Consider the following 15584-nt stretch of genomic DNA (forward strand, 5'->3'; position numbering starts at 1 on the left):
TTTTTTTTGTAATTTTTTCCTCTTTATTCTCCCCTTCCCTGTATACAGATACCTTCATTCAAATAACATAGTTGTAGTTCCGGAAGGTAAGCACACTTTTAATTTAATTTTTAAATTTTTGGTCAACATAGTTTAAGCTTTGCTTTGTAAATAGAATATACATTGTCTCTTAAATCCATTTTGGTTAGATGCATCAGGGAATTTTAATTATAAAGCTCTTTTAATGTATTTTATTTAAAAATGTATTCCCCTCCTCCCATAACCCACAACTATTCTCTTGGCATGCACCTGTAATCCTAGCACTCAGGAAGTTGAGCTAGTAGTGTCACAAATTCGATGGCAACCTGGACTACACAGCAAGTTTAGGGCCAGCCTGTACTACCTAGTGAGACTTTGTCTCAAAACAAACAAACAAAAACACAAACACACAAAATTTCCCCCTAATAAGTGCAGTTAAGAATTGTGATCAAATAAATAATATAGTCAAAATGGACATGATGGTTAGGAAAATTATGATATAAATTGTTAAGCAAATAATAAAACAAGCCAAAATAAGTTCTAAACTTAACAAATCCAGTTAAGAATTTTGGTTACATAAAAAAAGACATTGTGTAATACTTACTCAATTTTTTATTTTTTCGAGCAATTTTTATACTGTTTTAACATTTTCATATGTTCCTTCCCTTGCTTTTTTTTGACTTACTGGGGATTGAGCCTGGGGACTTCACACTGAGCTACACCCCCAAATCTTTTTTCTTTTTTAATTTAATCTTGAGAAAGGGTCTCAGTTGCTAAATTGATCTTGAATTTGCATTCCTTCTGCCTCAGCCTCTGGAGTAGCTGGGATTACTGGTGGTATACACCTCAGTGCCTGACTTTTTGTTCTGTTTTAAGCTATTATATTTTATGTCAAGGTAGAAGTATTTGTCAGTTTCATAAAACTTAGTTTGAGCTTTCTCTTGTGAGCAACTGAAACTGCATTTTTCTTATTTCATGAAAAAATAAAGCAAAATCTCATAACAAATCAATAAGAGAATAACAGTAGTTATTATACGGTTTTATTATTTTCAAAGTTGTTCCTCAGGGTATAAGACATAGACGAAAAAGATTCTTACAAAGAAGAAAGACACTAGCACAGAAGTTTCTTTTCAGGGAGACAAGAATATTAAGTATTAAAATACTTCAGGTTGGAATACTTACTTGCATTAAAGATTTGGTGTTCACACGAATAAAACTCACTTTGCCTTTTCCCTTCCCTTCTCTTTGAAGCTATCGGGTCCCTTGTGAAACTCCAGTGTCTGGATCTCAGTGACAATGCCTTAGAAATTGTTTGCCCAGAAATTGGTCGTCTGAGAGCTTTACGTCATCTTCGATTAGCTAACAACCAGCTGCAATTCCTACCTCCAGGTAATCATCACCTACGGCACACCTGTGCCTCCGGTGGGTGTTTTTATTCCTGTGTCTCACTGTGTAGCTGGGCGTTAGGCTATGGATATAAATGTATTTGCTGAAGAAAGGAAGGAACGTGGGCAAATGTGATAAAAGCGTAAGTTGACATTAGTATGTTAGGTAGAGCTCCAATCACTGCCAGTGTGCATTGCGTCCAGTGCCCCTTCTACTTGCTTCCTTGGCAAGATGTCTGTGCAAAGAGCTACTTCAGTTCTGGATTTTATATATGAGAATTTAGATGAGCTTTGTATGATAAAATATTTTATATCCCAAAGACAATTATGCAGTGATTTTTTTTGTCATTCTCTGGTGAGGTTACTGATGTGCATTAACTTTTTCTTTTGGTACCGGAATCGAACTTAGGACCTTGCGCTTGCCAGGCAAACGCTTATAACCCTGAGCTATACCACTGGCCCTGATGTGTATTAACTTTGACATAATAAGAAATCATGCTAGAATTTAGCAGCATGCTTTGACTTGAATAGAATTGGCCCTTCTGCCTGCTAAACATATGTCTGTAGACAGTACTAAAGTCCTGCATTCTCTGATAGCACTTTGATTTTTGGGGGGAGGCCCTTCTTAAACCTTCCTTTGAACATCCACATATTTTCAGATTCCACTATACATCATTTTCCATGTTAAAAACATGAAGTCTGATTAAAAACATTTAAAAACTTTGTGCTTCGGGTGTTACATGAAAGTTTCTGTATATTCAAGAATGACTATGGCTGGGCTTATTTTTACTTACTCGTTTTGGAACACCAACCAGCCTTCTAGTCTACCCAAGTGAAACATGTGACTCAAAGTTACATTTTGCTTCCTGCCAGACCTTGAACATTATGTGATGTTAAAAACTATGCATGTTAAATCTCTGAATGAAAAATTGGTGGCATTTCTTTGTTATTATTTATTTATTTATTCATTCATTCATTCATTGTATAACTGCAGATTGAACCCGGAGCCTTCCACTGAGCTACATCCCCAGTCCTTTTTAATTTTTTTTTATTTTAAAATAGGGTTTTACTGAATTACTGAGTTATCCAAGCTGAGCTCAACTTGGGATCGTCCTGCCTTAGCCTCCTAGAATGCCGGGATTACAGGCATGTGCCACCATGGCTAGGTCTTTTTGATTTAAAAAATACTTACTCCAAAGTTTCTTCAAGTACAGAAATTTCTAAATGAAAACATAGTAACTGAGTAATTTTTAGGTTTTTTAATAGAGATCTTAATATACAGTTTCAGTACTGCTTACAAAAATGTTATTAGGGCAGTAGTGACTTTGCTTTAAAAATAATATGTAACTTCATATAATGAGCTGTCTTACTGTTCTAGCTATAGTTAATATGAAAAATTTCAGTTAATATAGGATATGGGCTTTCCTTTAGAGTTTATTATAGTAATCAGGATCACTGGTGTTTCATCATTCTAGCTTTCATCAAATTCATGCATTCAGATATCCAGAAAATTAGATTCTTTTGAAGGTTGCCTAGAAAATGTATCTGCAAAGATAATGCTTTAACTTTCCATGTAAGAAATTTATATAAGAAATATGATACAGCACAATCAAAATGCATGGTGTAATGCTGTATTTGTAAACCTTTTAAAATATACACTTAAAGAATTTATAAAAATACAATTCTCTTCTGTGTGTTGTGTTATTCTGTCATTTCCTGTAATGTAAGACCATTTTATGGTGGAATATGATTATTTCCTGCCATTATGTTCTCAAAAGTTAAAGATGTACTTTCCATATCAATGTCCACCTCCTAACCGCTAGTGAAGGGTATTTATTTCCTGATTACCGCCGTGTAACTTTTGATTTATATCTCACCTGTTATACAAGAGAGTTGAGATAAACATCTTCAAATGTTTTCCTAGCTTTGTTTCTGTTGTCTGTTTGTTTTTGCTTGTTTTAAGTGAAATTCTGTTCCGTAACAGTTATATATTTTGAATAGGAACTTTTGCTTGAGCCATGTGTGGGAGTTTTCCTTCCTGGGCCACTGCAGGTAGCAGTGGACCAGGCTCTACTGCTTATTCGGCTGACTTTAGACATCTTATTACGAGGTCATTTCAAATAGTAGGACTTGGATGGATAAGGGTCTAGTATACATTCTCTAAATGCTCAACTCGAATGGTGTCTATCCTAACTATGGGAATAAAGGTGCTGCAGCAAGTACTCATGAGTACTTGCTGGCTGACAGCTATGGACACTAGCTGATATCTGATTGGTGGCCCCGCTATGTAGTCCATGCTATTATGTAGACTTCTTTCATGTTACATTCCCTCAAAAAGTTTACCATTTAGCCATGGTTACTTGTTGTGTTTAGAAAACCTTTGAGTATTATTTCACATCCACTACTTAAAATTTGAAAAGTGTTTGAAACATGTGAAAAAATCTAGATGGTTTTAGAGAGTTTTTAAATCAGGATGTAAGAATGGAGCATAGAGCTTTCATGACTCCGAAATTGTGTACACAGTTAGTGAGTTAGCTTTCATGTCCATATTGCTGTGAGGAGGTTCAATATTCTCGTCAGTGTCTGAAATAGATCCATGATTCATATCATTAATACCTAGTGAGACCTGGTGTGATTGCACATGCCTGAAAACCCACCGCTTAAGAAGCTGAGACAGAAGGATTGCCATGAGTTTGAGGTCAGCCTGGGCTACGTAATGAGTTCAAGGGTCGCCTGAACTACGTAGCAAGACTCTTGTCTCAAAACAACAACAAACACCAGGTGTGGTGGTACACACCTGTAATCCCAGCACTCGGGAGGCTGAGGCAGGAGGATCATTGCAAGTTCAAGACCACTTTGGGCTACAAAGCAAGCTCAAGGTTACAAATAGTAGGAAATCCAGTGTGAGTAATAGCATCATGTCTCTATGTGAACTGGTTCCTTCTGTCTGTTACCTGTTCTTTGGCTTTTTATAATATGCTTTGTATCCTTTCTATTAGATATTTTTTCCATGTGAGCATAAGCAGTATTTTGAAAGTACAGAAAATACCATAAAGTAGTGAGAGGATGCAGGAAGACCATAGGGAAACACTTCTGTAATTTCTGTCACCCTGGATTACTATAACTTGTTGCACATAAACGTCACCATGTTGTGTAGGCACTGTGTCTGGCTTCTTTCACTGAAAATAATGGCTTTTGAGATGCATCCAAGCTTTCATGTGCATCAGTTTATTCTTTTTTATTGCAAAGCACTATTCCATTCCATGGATATACAATTTATTATTTTTCTCTTGTTGGATGTGCTTTTTTCTAGCTTTGAATTATGAATACTCATATAAACATTTTTTGTATAAAGGTTTTTGTGGATATATATTTTTATTTCATTTGAGAAAATTCCTCAGAGTGAAAAATGTTGCTTTATAGGGTAGATGTATATTTAAGTATGTGGCAAATTGCTGAAAGATTTTCAGGGTGGTTATACTGTTCACGTTCTTCTCCCAGCAGCATATGAGAGGTCCACTTACTTGACATCCTTGTCAACACTTAGTATTGTCTGTTTTTTATGTGTGTATTTTTTATTTTATTTGTGTATTTAATGGGTATGGACTCATATTGCTATGCTTAGTGTTCTCTTTCCATTTTTATTTCCTTTATTGGTTTTTCTCTAGAGCTCTCAATTCACACCCTTAATTTACTACACTTAAAATATTGTACCACTTCATATAAGTGATAAGAACCTTATAAGAATCAGCTTCCACTTACCGTCCTTCCTTTGTGCTATATTATGTGTTTCTCTTCTGTGTATATTGTAACATATATATGCTTGCATATCTGGTCTTCATTCTTGCCTTCTCTAAATCTACTTTCCATCTTTTTCTATTTCTCTGTAACCTGAAGTGCTTCCATCAGTATTTCTTGTAGTTCAGGTCTTCTGATAGTAAACTATCTCAGTTTTTCTTATTGCAATCATGTCTTTACTTCACCAGTTTTTGAGAAAGATTTTCTCTAGAAATAGAATTCTGGGTTGATAAAGTTTTTTCCTTTTAGCACATTGAAGATGACTTTCCATTGTTTCTTAACTTCCACTGTTTCTGATGAAATGTCATTTGTCATTTGTATTATTGTTATTTGTATTATAGTATGTCTTTTTTTCTATGACTGCATTAAGATTTCTCATGTTGTCTTTATTTTGTTTTGTTTTTTGTTTTTTTGGTGCTGGGAATCAAACTCACGACCTCATGCTTGCCAAGCAGGCACTGTCCCACTGAGCTGTATCCCCAGCCCTCTCATGTTATCTTTAGTATAGGTAGTTTGCCTAAGATGTGTTTGAACGTAGGATTTTTTTCATGTCCTTCTTAGTGTTTTCTTGTTTCCCAAGTTGGAAAGCTTTCTGTCACTCTTTCTTTAAATATTTTTCTGCCCCAAGTTTCCTTTTCTCTGTTTTCTTTTTTCTCTAACCATGTTAGATCATTTGATGTTATTCTATAGGTCACTAAAACTTTGTTCTTATCTTTTTAATCTTTTTTTCTGGATCTAAAAATTAGGTATCTATTGATCTATCTTCTGTTCTTTCTTTTGTGCTTTTGAATGTGCTATTTATTATGTCCCTTTGTCTTAGTCCATTTAGATTGCTATTTTAAAAACAACCCAAAGAATAGGCAGCTTATAAACAACAGAAATTTATTTATCACAGTTTCAGAGGTTAAAAAGTCCAGGATCAAAGTACCAGCAGATTTGGTGTTTGGTGGAATCTGTGTATTCTGGTGCATAGGTTGCTTCTCAGTGTCCTCACGTGGTGGAAGGTGTGAGGGGGTCTCTCTGAAGCTTATTTCGTAAATATACTAATTTCATTCATGGAGACTCCACCTTTATGGTCTAAGTACCTCCTAAAGACCCCACTTCCTAATACTGTTACATTGATAATTAGGTTTTACCACATGAATTTGGAAGATACTAACATTTCAGCCATGGCACCTTGTTACCTACTTGCAGCCCTGTACTCTTTGGTGCACAGTCCTGCATTTACAGGTGCTTCAGTCACCCAAATTCCGATCTTCGGCTCTTCAGTGCTGTGAGACTGGAGCTGTGTTTGGGTTCTACTTCCTATGTGCTAGCCTGGAATGTATCCCTTGGTGGAAAGTTAGGTCCAACACGAGACACACTATGTGTTTCCCTTATTTCAAGGACTGTACAGTGGTACTTCAGTTCATGAACTTAATTATTTCCATGAGAATTAAGTTTGTGAACTGAAGTACCTGTAGTTCTATGTTGCCCGTCTGTTGCTTGGAAACAGTGCCTCAAATGTTTGTTGACTAGTTTTATTGTTTTGGGTGGGAGGCAATCTGGTATTAGTTTCCCTTTCATATCAGAAAGTGGAAGTTTTATTAGACAATCTTTGATTTTTTTACCTAGTTGTATACCTCATGCATATATGTATTTTTATGTACTTTTTGAACATTTATATTGCATTTTCCCATTCTAAGGATCACAACTCTAACATCATTATAGAATAAATTTAAACTAATATCCTCCCAAAGGCTTTTTCAGACTTGAAATAAAATTACGTGATCCATTATGAAGCGAAATGCTGCACACCTATGAATAAAGGATTACTGGCGAAGTTTCCATCAATATACAGACACTTGCCAAAAACTATGATTTGGCCTCATAAAGACCACCACAGCCAGGGGTTATTAGTGGAGACAGAAAGCCCAGCTAGTAATTGAGAGTCAAGAGAAGAATGAAATAGTACTTTTGTGATTTGCCATTAACGCTCTGTGAACTCCCATGAGAGAAGTTTATGGTAACAAACAAACAACGAAAAGGAGCAAGGAGCCAGAAGAGATGCTGCTTACATCTGGCGTATAAATCAGCCTATTTTTTGAAATGCTCTTATGCTTGAAAAGTTGTTTTGCATACCAAAAAAGGAAGGATTTTTTTAACCCAAATTAAAAACATGAACGTGTTGTACTTCAGCAGCTAAAAGTTTGTACAAACAGAGATGTGTTCTACCTAGTAACCAGAATGAATTGTTCCGAAAACTCAGGCCTTGAGTGTGATCAAGTTTGTGTGTGTGTTTTTTTTTTTTTCCTTAAAAATTACTTTTCCTTGGGTTGAGTCTCTACTGCTTTACTGGGATGAAATTTAGTATCTGTCCCTTTGCCCCCGAACTTGTTCTGAAACTGTGCTTACTGGAGGACTTTAGAGGCAGCAAAAGGAAATAGATCTTTTTCCTTAGAGACCATACGAGGAATCAGAGCCTGGTCCTCTAGGCTCTCCTCATACTTCTACTCTGTTTGTTGAGACTGTACTTGCACAGGCTGACGGACTGTGACGCGGGCTGGTGGATTGTGGTACACGTTGCTGTGACTCTTCAGAGGTGCAGATCCCTGTCCATAGTTACAGGCCTGGCCCAGGTACTCCACCTTGGGATTCCCTGTGTTATTCTGGGAATGCTAGGTGGCCCAGGAACAGTGGGTCAGCCCTGACCTCATTATCTATTACACTGTGCCTGCTTCCTTGATGATCCACTCAAAGGCACTTTCTTTTTTGAGTCCTCAAAACATAGTGACTTACAGTGCCTACTGTTCACCCTGTATTCCCCTCTGTAGGCAGATACCACAGTAATTCCAGGTGATTTACCCTTCTGAGAGACTCATCTTTTCACTGATTATGCATTAGTGCTGGTGCTAGCACTTCTGTCGCTGAAAAAGCACCAAAAGAGTACCCCCTCTGGTGTCCCCAGGCTGGCAACATGTGTAAATGGACTTTGACTCTATTTTTGAGGTCATCTGCTTGACCCAATACACTGTTTCAGCTACTTAACAAAATATTTGTACTGGATCAATTATACCGTGCGGTGGCCTTGAGAAGGCAGACAGTATGAAAGTGAATAAAACCTGGACTTAGAGTGCGATAGAATTTGTAATATTTATTGTGTAATATTTAAACTGTGTACTTCCAAAGAGGGAGCTAGACAGAGGGGAGAGAGAAGGAAGTGTTGGGGGTGTTAATATAGTCAGTCATTTCCTCAGCACGATGCTGAGAGATTAAACATCCATTTGATAACAAATGGGAGATGAGATAAAATCTAACAGTCTTTCTCAGCTCGCTGTACAACCAGAAAATAATCAGTTGCCTGCTAGAGTCTTAAACTCATATTCATTCAGAACCTTTTCTTTTAATGACTTTTATAGACCTAAAGTTTATAGTACCCAAAGTATTTTACTAGTAAACTAACTTTATAGTGTAATTAAGTATATATTAGTAACTTTTTAGTAACATGCAGATATTTTATTTTGATGTTTAAAATGATCTTGGTATACTAGATAAATAAAAGTAGATTTTTCAGAGAAATATTTTTGTGTAAATACTATCACATATTGTAAAACCTGCCTAGACACGGACCTGAGGCCTTTATGCTTTATTTATAAACCTTTATGAGCTTTGATGATCTACCAAAAACCTTAGAATTAAAATGGCCATTAAAATTCTTCTAAAAGAAAAAAAGTTTTGTTTTTTGGGCCATGTATCCTCTATGTCAAATGTGGGCAATATTCCTTTTTAGGAAAAGTGTGAAGGGAAGTGGTGGAGAACTTGCCAAATGTATGAAAATAAAAATTCAATGTGACAATATTTTTAAAAAGCCGAAAGAAGAAAAGTCAGTGACAGTAACTTGGAAGGCCTCTGCCATCGGCCGCGCTACTAGATAAGGCGCCTGCACTTCTCTGCTTGGACCGTTCCTTTGAGAAAATTTGAAAGCAGCTGACATCGTATCCGAACTTACCTCACATGCAGTACTTCTCTTCCCTGCCCACGAGCCAGTAATCTGTTACACTGTAGTGTATTACAAGCTCGGCACTGTGTGAGGACAGTGAGGACAGTACTAAGGTCACAAAGAGAATTTTAGGAGTTGTTTCTGATCCGAGGGACCGAGCGGGCCTGCGGTATGCAGGAGCAAATGATTTGGATTTGGATACTTCCCATTATTTATCTCTGAACTGTATCCATCTTCTCGTTTTCCATACACACTGCCCCCAGAGTGTTCTTGCTCTCTCTCTCTCTTTCTGTGTCTCAAATACTGACTTGATAAAATATTTCCTCAATTAAAATCCTTCATTTAAGCTAAGTGCAGTGCACACATGCCCCTAATCCCAGCTCCTGGGTCGCTTGATGCAGGGAAATAAAAAGTTTGAGCCCACCTTGGTCAACTTAGTGACTTAGCAAGATCCTATTTCAAAATTTAGAAAAGGGCTGGGGAGGTAGCCCAGTGCTAGAGAGCTGGCATGGAATGTGTAGGGTTCTAGGTTCAAGCACCTGTAGTGCTTTAAAAAGCAATCCATTTAAATAAATTGACACAATGTAGTTGAGGATAGCAATATGCAATGTAACAACCACTGTTGATTTGTACTAATTTGTCCTGAGACCTTGTATCACTTTGAATGTTCTTGCTTTGATTTGTTTATGTTCGTGATACTGGTAGGCTGCTACTGTTCTGTTTTTTTGTTTGTTTGTTCTCATGTACTACTCTCTCTAAAATAAAAAAATAAAATAAAATAAATAAGTAAATAAATTGACAAAATTGTTGTGGTTGCCATAATGGAAGCCTATACTGAATTCGTAACCTTTCTTTTTTTAAATGATGAATACCAAGAAGTAGGATCCAGTGGCACAATTAAATGTGTATTTTATATAGATTAAATCGTGTATCTACTTAAGAACCAAATATTTATATCCTAGGGAGTGTTATGTTAAATATAGACTGTAGAATACTATTAATTTTAAGCAAAAGTTACATTTTAATCTTTTTGTTTTGCAGCTCTTTAGATCAAGTCAGCTCCATAAATCAACATTCAGTAATAATTTTACTTACTCTATACTTACTAAGAATTTTTTTTTTTTCAAAAATGCCAGTTGCCACTTATGTTTTATTTGAATGTTGTTGGTTTGCTCAGAATATCCTATGAAGTTGCTTTTGTACTTTATAGATAAAGCTGTTTAAGTTTCCTATATCTGGTATTCCATAGAACTTTACTGTAAACTTTCAATAAAGCAAAAGACTATAAAATTAATGTTACTTGATCTTGATATCACCCATTTTCTTGTCCAGTTTGGTAGGTGGGATTTAACTTGATGGATTCTGATATTCATTCACCACTAAAAATTCAACATCCTGAAATTTGTAACTCCAGGTTTGATTTTATGAAGGACATAAAAGGATGTTTTTGAAAAATTTGCTTCTGCTACTAAATGGCATGATATAATAGGGAATGAGGTTGTACACATCATAAATCTCTTAATTTCCTATCCATAGTTTACATTTCTAGCTACTTCTAAATTAGAAACTCTTGTAAGATTATGACATTGTAAATGGGAAAATGAGGAAATAGAACCTGATTTCCTTAACCCCTAGGCATTAACTATAACTGATTTACCATGTTTGATGTGCACATCACTCTTCTTTGTTTTTTACTTGTCACTCTAAAATGTCTTCTTAGTAATATTCTGTCATACTTTATGGCAATGTCAGTAATTTTGTTTCTGCCATGCCTTAACAATTTAAGTTATTCCACTTTAATTTTTTATTAGTATATGTTTTATAGTACATAAGGATTATATTCATCGTGGGGAGTTGTTACGTGTGCATAGCTTAAGTTTTTTATTTCCCTGTTCAGCCTTCCTTGTCTTTCCATCTCTTGGTCCCTGTCCAGTTCACAAAATATCTAGTTTTGAGTTTTCCAGAAATTCCATATGAGTGGAAACATGTAATATGTAACATTTTCTGTCTGGTTTATTTTACTTAGCTTATTTGCTAGTTCATGTTCTAGTGGTTTGTTTCTTTGTATTGAAAAGTAATTTTTATTGTACAGATATGCCATAGTTTGTTTATTTACCAGTTTATTGATCATTTTAATGGTTTCCATTTTGGGCTGTTATGAATAATATTGCAGTGAACATTTGTGTATGTGCCTTTTGTGGGTATATGTTTTCCTTTCTCTTCGGCAAATACCTAGGAGTAGAATTGCTGGATAATACAATAAGTATATTTTTAACTTTGAAAGAAACAGCCAGACTGCTTTCCAAAGTGGCTGTACCATTTACATTCCCACTAACAATGTATGAGGGTTCCAGTTCTTCCTTATCCTTGCCAACATTTGGTATTTTCAGCCTTTTTTTATTGTAGCGATTTCAGCGGCTGTATAGTAGCACCTCTCCGTGGTTTTGATTTGCATTTCATTATTAACTAAAGATGGACACATTTTATGTGTTTATTTGCCATTTCTTTGGTGAAGTATCTATTCAGATCTTTTGACCATAAAAACTGAATTGTGTTCTTAATATTGCGTTGTAAGAGTCCTTATACTCTGGTATTAAAGGGTAATTTTCACTAAAAAGCTAAGATGACAACTCCCATACATATGTAAAACTTTAAATGTGGAAAAGCCTTTTTTTAACTCATTAATGAAGAAACTGGTGAAGGTATTATGACCAGTTCAGAAAAGAATCAACAGAACAGACATATTATAGATTAATATTGAAATGCACATTAAAGTGAAGGCAAAACTGGTTGCCTTCCACAGGAGCAGCAATTGTTCCCTTCACTAGACATAATTTATGTGTATGTTTTATTTATTTATTCTATTTATTTATTTATTTATTTTGGTTTTTTTCCGGTACCGGGAATCGAACTCAGGACCTCGTAGTTGCCAGGCAGGTGCTGTGCCGCTGAGCTAAATCCCCAGCCCCTATGTGTATGTTTTAAAGCAAGGGTTATTTTATATTTCTATTGGAAAAACAGCTCTCATAGATAACCTGGAAAAATGGGAAAACTCTGACCTCTGAGTAAAACCTGACCCTTCACCCAGTTTTATAAATAAAGTTTTATTGGAACACAGCCATGTCCATTTGTTCATCCGTTGTGGACTGTGACTACTTTTGTCTTTTGACGAACAGAAGTTCTACGTTTTGATGCTGCCTACTTTATTAGGTATATATATATATATTTATACGTTATATATTGATGCCATATTTTAAAAATATTTATATGGTCACAAAATTCTCCCCTACTCTACAAGTTTTAGACAAAGTTTTATCTCATATATAAGACTACAGTTTATTTCAAATGAATTATTGTGTATGATTTGCAAGAGGGCTGAGGAATTGTTAGAAGGTATGGTGAAAGTCTACATTTAAAAATTCTTTATTATGGTAGAAGACATGTTGCCATTAATTCACCTCAAAACACTCCCCTTTTGCTTGAGACACGTTTAGCCTGTCATTTTTGCCACTTCCTGAAGCAGTTACGGAATTCCTTCTCATGAGTGTCTTTAGTTGTGCTATCACGGCTTCCTCCGCGTCCTGGATGGATTAAAGATGTTTGCTTTCGTGGTTGTTTTGACTTGAGGAAGAGCCAGAAGTCACATGGTGCAAGTCCAGTGAACAAGGTGGATATGCACCGACTGTGATGTTTTGACAAGTCAGCTCTTCTGGTGGGTAGCACTTAGCAGTGGAATTCGCTGCAGTTGTTTACCGCAGCTCATAGTGATACTCACAAAAGAGGACTTCCGGAACAATTCCGAAAGTGGTGAGAACGATGGGAAATGTTTGAAGCAAGAGGGAGTATATGAGGAGGATCAATGGCAATGTATCTTTTCCTCTGAATAATTTTTTTTTAAAAAATTTAAACATTCACTGTGTATTCCAGTCACACCTTGTACATGTAGGATATTCAGTTATTCCAGCACAGTTTGTTGAAAAACTATCCTTTCCTTGTTGATGTGCCTGTTACCTTTGTTAAAACTCGGTTGACCATAAACATAGGGGTTTAATTCTGGAGATGGTTCTGTTCCTTGGGTCTTTATCCTTACAGCAGTTACACTGGCTCTGTTACTCTAGCTTTGAGGTGGGTTTTGAGTGAGGCAGTGAAAGTTTTACAGCTTTATTCTTCTTTTCCCAATTTCTTTTTACCTCATTGTTTTACAATAAGATAAAATGTATTTTTCCTCTTTCTGACATACATATATGGAGCAATAAGAAGATAAAATGAAGGTCTGGATGATCTTTTATCAAACTGGTCTATGGAGATCATTCCATTATTCAGTATAATTTCTAGTCATCTGGACTATTTCTTGCTTTTACTTTTATTTATATGACTTACAGCTTTGGGCTTCTCTAATTAGGCTCCATAACTATGTGCCTCTTAACAATAGACTAGGTACCGTCACTGACTTAGAAATCCAATGTGCAGAGGAAAACGCACTGGTCTCCAGCCGAGACTTGACTGAGTGTAGTCACCTTTTGGTTACTATCACAAACGCCTGCAGCAATCAACTCTAAAGAGAAAAGGTTTGTTTGGCTCACGGTTTCCAGGATCTCGCCCCATGGTTAGATGGCCCCTTTGCTTTGAGCAGGGTAGCACATCATGATGAGAGCACATGGTATAGTAAAACTGCTCACTTCATTGCTATGAAGTAAAAGAAGAAGAGGAAGGAAGCAGGGGCTTACAGTCCCCTTGAAGGCCATGTCTCCAATTATGGAAAGACCTCCCACTAGGCCTTACTTCTTCAAGGTTTCACTACCTCCCAGTAGTACCATAAAAAACTGGAGCAATGAAAAGCAGACTAGAGAGCCCCATGACGTGATCTCGCTCTGCCTCCAGGACTGCAGGAACAGTGTGGGCTTGAGACTGCACAGCCCGCCCCTCCTGTGGGCCTGTGCACTCTTCACGGAGGGCCAGATCTTAGTGGGAGGAGCTGTGCAGCAAAAGACATTAGGTTTGGGTGCACAGCAGATAATGTCACCCTGTGCAGAGCATGTAAGTCCGTAACAAGGGACTAGGCGGAAGCATGCCGAGCCCCAGGACGGTTATTGGAAGAGTCCATCTCCCTGGCTGCTTTATACACAGGACCAAACTTGCCCTGTTGCTAAAAGGGTGGGTAAATATTGTCAGCTGATATATTTTTCAGGGCTTATTATAGAACTCAAACTTTGTTACTTAATTTTCTATCACTTTGAAATCTATTATTTACATACGTACACCTTTCCTATAAAATGTAGATTTCATAGCAAATATTCTTTTAAATTTTATTTCATAGATCTAAAGTAAAATAAATTCTATTTTGAAATTTATAAATATCTAACAGAATGTTTTAAGTACTGTTCACATATTCCTGGCACTAAAATTATCCCAACACCTTCAGGATTCAGCTTTTGCTAATGTATTACGTGCGTTTAAAATACTTTAAGCAATATTAATTAAAATCTACTGTCTTTTTTTTTTTCAAAGCCCTGTGATATATTAATTAGGAATGAGTAAAATTTTTGTCATTTATAATTTGAAAATAAACAGGACTTTATTTTCTTGAAGTCCTTCTTTGTGGTTCTCTACTCAGGTATCCTCGAATGCTCACCTTCATTTCTCTAAACCAAGCCCCGCATAAAGTGTGTTCGTATAGCTTTGTAAAAACTGGTGAATGCCTTTGCCTTTCTCCTTCCCTGCTTTGGAAAAGATGGCAGCACTTTCATATCAGCCATTGCAACATTAAGCCTGAGTGGTATTGGTGAATTTATTTTCAACATCATGCTTAAGGCCGTTCCAAAGAATACTTCTGTTAAACGTTAGGATCTCTCCCTTTGGTGTTCATTTAATTATTTCTTAGTATTGTTTCTTATTAGGTTAAATTACTTTGGTATCTCTAATTAAAAATTAAACATCTTCTAATGATCCGGCTTTTAGGGAGGCTTATAGACTAATGATGCTGAGCTTTTTCAGTTTGTTGCTGGCCCAGACATTGCCCGCTTTAGTTTCCTAATTTAGTAACAGAAATAAAACTATGCACGATGGGGCAGGTTTGGTATGCTGGTGCCCTGCCAGGAAGTGTGGATTTCTTAAGTAAATGGACTGATGGGGATTTGAGGAAAACATAGATTTTGTTACATGAGCTTTGCACTTCACAAATCCGTAGCTGCTTAAAGGGACTCAGCTAACCTGCTGCCTCCTACAGAAAGTCCATTTTGTTTAACACACATACACTTGAAATGACATATTGTTTTTCTCTCTTACAAGTACTTTTCATGTTTGTATTTTTAATGTCATATTTTTGTAACCTCTTACAAAACACATTCTCTTGTTAAATAATGCGTGGTAATGAGTTAATTCTATTCAGTGATTTTATGTATTTT

The 15584-nt window shown here is 36.3% G+C and overlaps 1 protein-coding gene across 3 annotated transcripts in view; it reads left to right on the forward strand.

The window, feature by feature from the left end:
* Window positions 1–15584, forward strand: part of Lrrc28 (leucine rich repeat containing 28) — a 118234-nt gene that overhangs the window by 27720 nt on the left and 74930 nt on the right. For all 3 annotated transcript variants that reach the window (XM_005381627.2, XM_013512542.1, XM_005381628.2), the window contains exons 3-4: window positions 49–86; window positions 1270–1407. In XM_005381627.2, coding sequence (XP_005381684.1) covers window positions 49–86; window positions 1270–1407 — 176 coding nt within the window. The remainder of the gene's footprint in view (window positions 1–48; window positions 87–1269; window positions 1408–15584) is intronic.

This window comes from Chinchilla lanigera, unplaced genomic scaffold (genome assembly GCF_000276665.1).
Source record: "Chinchilla lanigera isolate Chin_1 unplaced genomic scaffold, ChiLan1.0 scaffold00015, whole genome shotgun sequence".
In the NCBI taxonomy this organism is placed as follows: Eukaryota; Metazoa; Chordata; class Mammalia; order Rodentia; family Chinchillidae; genus Chinchilla; species Chinchilla lanigera.